This window comes from Melanostigma gelatinosum, assembly GCF_949748355.1.
Source record: "Melanostigma gelatinosum genome assembly, chromosome: 17".
Taxonomy (NCBI): Eukaryota; Metazoa; Chordata; class Actinopteri; order Perciformes; family Zoarcidae; genus Melanostigma; species Melanostigma gelatinosum.
In genome coordinates this window covers 3,778,295-3,784,075 of record NC_136650.1, presented here as the reverse complement: position 1 = coordinate 3,784,075, position 5,781 = coordinate 3,778,295, and the positions used below count along the sequence as shown (strand labels likewise).

Below are 5,781 nucleotides of genomic sequence, written 5' to 3'. Positions count from 1 at the left end.
TATTAGTATATCTTCATGATCACACAACGTAAAGTCCCGGTGACCTGGGACACTGCTGCCATGTTTGTGTGCACAAGCTGTCTCCACCCAATCAGAATGTTCAAGCAGCCTGTAACAGCCGGCTGCTTGTCCTCATGTATGCTGCTCCTTGTGTTTTAATATGTCTTTTTTTTATGAAAAATAACAAGATTCTCACTATTCCTATGAATGTTATTTCTGATGCTCCTGATAATAGTAGTTATTAACGGCCCTCTTATATGCCACACTCTTGCATACTGTATGCAGTTTCACCTCTTGCTCCTCTGAACAGACTGTTTCTTCCCTTAAGGAGAATAAAGTTCGAAAAACGTTTATGATGAAAAAAAAGAAGAACCTTATTCGTCTGATTTATTTGATTACAATCCAGACTGTGTGGAACTGGTGAGAATGTACGATTGTGTAATGTTCCGTTTGAATGTGTAAAAGGGATCCATGTGCTCCAAAATAATAGCTCCCACAATTACAGTTGGTGTTTGGAAAAGTGAAATTGTGCTGTAAAAGAGAAAGAAATATATTGTTGATCGCCTACCAAACATAGTGAACACATAGTGGTTTGTCAGGGAAGAAGTGGTGCAGTACATCTGTCTCAGTTTTATGGAAAACATTGTTTTGTGGTGAGAAACATTTTAGCAGGTTTGTGAGATTGCTAATCATCAATACTGTACTCTAAATCATCATCATCATCATCATAAGACTATTATTCAATAGAGTGGTCTCGTGTGACGTCACAGTTTAGCTGTCGGCCATGTTGGAGTACACACAAAGCCACTGGCATGCACGGCTGAGTCGCATAACCTATCGGTGGTGAACTTTTGTGCTGTCTTTGGTTGTGGCAGCAGAGCTGTTAGAGACAAGAAATCATTCTTTCGTTTGCCAGCGGTCATTACACATCAAGGAAATGACACGAAGGAGCTATCCAAGCGACGTCGCGAGAAATGGCTGTCACGCATCTCTCGAGATATAAAGGAATGGAATTTGGCGTACACTAGAGTATGTGCGGATCACTTTATAAGTGGTCAGTGATTTTATTTACAAATTCGTTTGTGAACAGTATTTAATAAAGGAAATATAAATTAAACTTGGACATGAGAAGGTTACCGAAGCTTCATCGGCCCGTGACAGCAGTCTGTGCCAGAGACGTGTCGAGCGTGTACAACAGGCGGAACACAGAGATGCAGCCTCAGCATTGCTTGATATGAGTTTAACGTCGGATCATGCATATGACAGCCCACCAGCAGCAGAGGATGAGGACGAGGATAAGAATAACAAGCCAACCAGACAGACCTCGTGGGGCCACGATTGCAGCAATGCAAGCTGAGATGCAGCGCCGACTCTCGGAAAATCTGAATTTGAAAAAGGAACTTTCCGATGAACGATCCATGTTTGATTCAGAATTTTTCGAAAATAATGATGAAAAAGTGAGATATTATACTGGACTGCCGGACTTCTCAACCCTGCAAATTCTATACCATTTTATAGAACCATACATCCCATATTCTACTTGTGTAAGGACTGGGGGTGTTCACGAGATACGCGTAGATGTTGGCGTAGTTTACCGATGGAAGATAAGTAGGATCGGCACTGAAACGATCTGCACTCATCGTATAGGGATCCAAGTTACCAATAACCTTCAATTTGGCCAGGTAGCGAATCCAGTGATTCAAAGTATGGTATTTTCGCCGCACTTCCTTGTTTACGCGCCGCCATGTAGGATCTGTATGTACTCCAACATGGCGGACAGACCTCGTAACTAAGGAGATCGTGACGTCGGTGAGACCACTCTATTGTAAATCAACTACATTGATTGTAGTATAAAATGTGATCCGTTAGATAAGTCGCTAGACTAGTCTGCACTAGGCTTTACTGTGCACAGAACAGTGTATATCCCGCCCAAGCGGGACACTCCTTGCGTCCTACCGAGCATACATAAAAACAGAGGCGGGGTTTACGCTGGCTCCACCAATCACGGCAGGTTTTCCGAAGCACCCACCAAAACAGTTACATTTGAAATTCAAACGGTCGGAAACGGCGGATTGGAGACAGCGTTAATTCAGGTAAATGTTTGAATAACTCAAAGTTTATTGTTTCTTTCGTTTTATTGTTAAGTCTGCCGGTGACGATAGTTCCAGTGGTGTAACGTAGCTTACCTTTTATGCTCAAGGTAACTGGTAGCAGCTAACGTTTAACGTTAGTCAAATCAGCAAATTTAGCTAACTGTTACGTGAGTGTAACGTTAAACATGAAGGTCGGTTTTTCATGGCTAATGGAAATCTGTCGAAGCTAATATAACGTTAGTCCTCTTGATATTTTAGTTTGATTTTAAATACGTTTGTGTTCCGGGTCCAAAATGACTGCCCCATTATAGATGATTAAAATAATACACATACCACCTTATGTTGTAACAGATATTTTTTTTCAACTTCTTGGGAACATTATACGTTTTTAACTTATTTTTGCTATGGCCTGTAACGTTCGGACTCGTTGACCTGAGCTCAAACAACTAAGTTAGTTAGTTAGGCTAGCTAGTTTTTGAGTAAATTAAAAAGCATAAAGTTAATGTTTGGATTATTTTGTCGATAACGTTAACACATACTAAGAGGAAACTATTATTTTGTTTCTCTCACAAAAGCTTTATAGAGCTAGAGCTGCGAGGAAGTGTGTGTGTGTGTGTGTGTGTGTGAGAGAGAATTCACCCCTCAAACAGGCTCTTTTCACTGCAGCCATTTTGACATGTCATAGCAGGGTAAACACAGATGTGTAGTTGATGAAATGAATCTTGGTCCCATTCTCTTTAGTGTGTCACAGACATTACAGTGAGCCATGCACGTGAACTTAGAGTCAAGTTAGAACAGCTTTTTGTTCATTGGTGAATCGTGTAAATCCTCAGCTTACACACTGCAGCACTGCTCTGTGAAAGTTAAAAAGCTTTGTGGTTTAGCATCATGACGTTCAGATATCGCCAATCTAATTTGAGATTTGTAGATGTGGTTAATCTGCTTGGAGATGTTTGTGATTGCAGCATACAGCGCCTGTAAATTGAGTCTAGAGGTGATACCTGTGCCGAGTACCCACTTTTTTATATCTAGCAGAAACATACCTCTATCTTTTCCTGTGATGGTCTGTTTGGATCATAATTGACCTCTTCAGCCTCAACAGAACATGTCCCGCTTGCCAGTCAGGTCAAACAAGAGGGTCCTGATGAGCAGCAGCAGCTCAGAGACTGGGCAAGACCTTGCGCCTGCTCCGGTTTGTACTAAAACCCTCTACATCTTGTGTGTCTGTCAGTTTTATTCTGCTGCTGCACCTCAAGCGGCTCTGCATGTAAAGTAACCTGTTATCCAGCTCATAGGTTCCAGCATCCACATGTTGGCCTCTCACAAGATCTTAACATTAAAATGGAGTTACTCTCTCTGCCATGCAGCTGATTATGATGTCGTACAATGTTATGTGATGTGGAACTTCTTGTTTGTGGTGGTGCCGCCAATTAAAACTCACACTGCGTCCAGATAATGATCATGCATGATAGGTGTGCTAGAATGATTTGATTATTGTTATAGCCCATGAGGTTCAATCCCTGCTGTTGCCTGATGCTGGTGGTGCTTTTTGTGTTTGCAGAAGAGGATTCGTGAGGACCCAGAGCCCGTCGTACCCCATGCAGCAGCGACTATCATCGGTGGCAGATGGCCTCCCGTTGCAGCAACCAGGGCACCTATTTGTAAGTTAGCTGACTTTTAGAGTCTTTGTTTTTAACCAAGGTCAGAATGCACCAAGCGTGTATGAGATCATTTGAGGTTATTATCCTGTTTTTATTATTTTGACAAAACATAAATCTGTCTGTCCCACTTTGTCCCCCCCACAGCGAGGCCAGTCAGAGGTGTGGGCGCTGCCACCGTTGCTGCTGGTCCTTCCAGAGGTAAGATGAGCGGTCTGCTTGGTGATGGAGCAAAGTGAATAAGCTGGGCTGGGTACTGTTTATGTTCACATCCTCACTGGAGCAAAGACAGTTTTAGTTTAACCTGGGTGTAATGTATTTCTATAGAAAGTATTTCATGAGTAAAGGTTACAAACTGGTAGCAAGAGCATGTAGAAGGGCTTTGGATCCATCATAAGCACAGGGTGTTATTATCAAGGTAACGGGTGAATGATTTTGACATTGTTCTTTACTGTGTTTTTGTCCCGTCAGGTGTCCTGAAACGATCGATAGCTTCAACTGCAGCAAAGGGAGGCAGCGTAAAACAAACTGTTGCACCCACAGGCGCAAAACCTGGTGAATAAATCCTTTCCACTTGTTCCTGAGTGAACGTTGTCAAATCAAGTGAATCAGTTAATGAGCTACGAGCCTTCCTGGCAAATGAAAACAATGGTTTGGAGTTTAAGGCTGGGATTAGTTCTAATGCAATTTAGCAGATTTGCATTAAGCAGAGCTCTGTTGCACATTTAAAAACGAATCACTGTTTAGTAACTCCAAGTTTAAACCAAATGTAAATAGTTACATCAACAGAATACTTGCTTACCCAAATTAGAATAAATAAGTTTGCGTGCTGTCGGGACCTAGTGAGTAGAACAACAAAAGTTATGAATAGGCCATAAAACATTGTTTGCCAAACATTGTTTGCCAGCTGGTTAGTAAAAAGTCACTTAGCATTGATGTTACCCATGATGACTCCCCAGAGAAGCTTTGAGAAAAACTTGGCTGAATTAATGAAGCAATTAACAGTCTGAAATGTTAGAAGCTGCAGATGAGGGATTAGATTTAGTTTCCAACCTGCTTAAGGTGAAAGAGGATCAAGTTGAATAGTCCTAGTTTTTTTTCAGAATCTCTTGAATGGCACAGCAGACATTTTGACTCGTCGTAGAAGGAAAAGCAGATGCGTTACTTCTAACAGTGGCTCTGCTCTCTTCATGTGTCCCAGTAAGCTTTCACAATGAGCAGAATACCAGGACAGCAGCAATGGATTTCAGCCACCATTCATTCATCCTTTACACCTGTGCTTTTTACCTACTGTGACACGTGAAGATGTGTGATGTGAAAGAGACTCTGAGGTCTGAATGGAACCGTCACACCTGTTGCTTATGGCTGTTGTGCACAGGTGTGGTCGGGGGCACCAAGCGTCAAGCATGGGACTTGAAGGGCAAGGTCAGCGACATGGAGGGTAAGATCCAAAACTACCAGACCAAGTTGAAAGCTTCCAACCAGGAGAATGAGACGCTGAGAGTCACGATGGTCCAGAGCCAGTCAAGAGTGGCTGAACTGGAGACAAATATTGCCAAGCAGATGAGCCAGAACAGGTACTGACAAACATTCCATTTGTAAAAAAAGAAAAAAGAAAGAATGACTCGTCATAATGCGGTTCGTCTGACGCCATTAAATGTCGTCTCTGGTTTCAGTGAGTATGAGGCGGAGCTGCAGGCATTGTCACGAGTGCGGGACGAGTTGGAGACGGTGTCTAGTGATAAGAGCACTCTTGAAAAGGAGCTCTCCAACTTAGAGAGCAAATACAGGGTCATGGAGACTCTGCGGGACAGCCAGGAGACAGAGCTGCAAACGCTCAAGGTATAAAGTCTGCTGCTGGAATAACTGCCAATACTGGCTGTGTGGTATCAATACCTAAATATGCCACATTGTGTGCTACCACAGGACTATTATTATCATTTAACAAACTACGGGAGCCGTTACTTCCCAGAAATCCAGTCAAGGAGTTTGAATATTATTTTAATATATTATCTTTCCTCTCCAGATGA

The 5,781-nt window shown here is 42.4% G+C and overlaps 1 protein-coding gene across 4 annotated transcripts in view; it reads left to right on the top strand.

The window, feature by feature from the left end:
- The first annotated feature begins 1,450 nt into the window (after positions 1 to 1,450).
- Positions 1,451 to 5,781, top strand: part of kifc1 (kinesin family member C1) — a 9,864-nt gene continuing 5,533 nt past the window's right edge. The window contains exons 1-8 of one of the 4 annotated variants that reach the window (XM_079288089.1): positions 1,451 to 1,457; positions 3,196 to 3,285; positions 3,655 to 3,754; positions 3,899 to 3,952; positions 4,223 to 4,306; positions 5,130 to 5,328; positions 5,428 to 5,593; positions 5,778 to 5,781. The exon at positions 5,778 to 5,781 is cut by the window's right edge and continues 164 nt beyond it. In XM_079288089.1, coding sequence (XP_079144215.1) covers positions 3,199 to 3,285; positions 3,655 to 3,754; positions 3,899 to 3,952; positions 4,223 to 4,306; positions 5,130 to 5,328; positions 5,428 to 5,593; positions 5,778 to 5,781 — 694 coding nt within the window. In that variant the 5' untranslated portion in view covers positions 1,451 to 1,457; positions 3,196 to 3,198. Of the gene's footprint in view, positions 1,458 to 1,668; positions 1,683 to 2,028; positions 2,094 to 3,186; positions 3,286 to 3,654; positions 3,755 to 3,898; positions 3,953 to 4,222; positions 4,307 to 5,129; positions 5,329 to 5,427; positions 5,594 to 5,777 lie in introns of those variants that run through there. The other 3 variants (XM_079288088.1, XM_079288086.1, XM_079288087.1) reach the window with 3 other exon arrangements.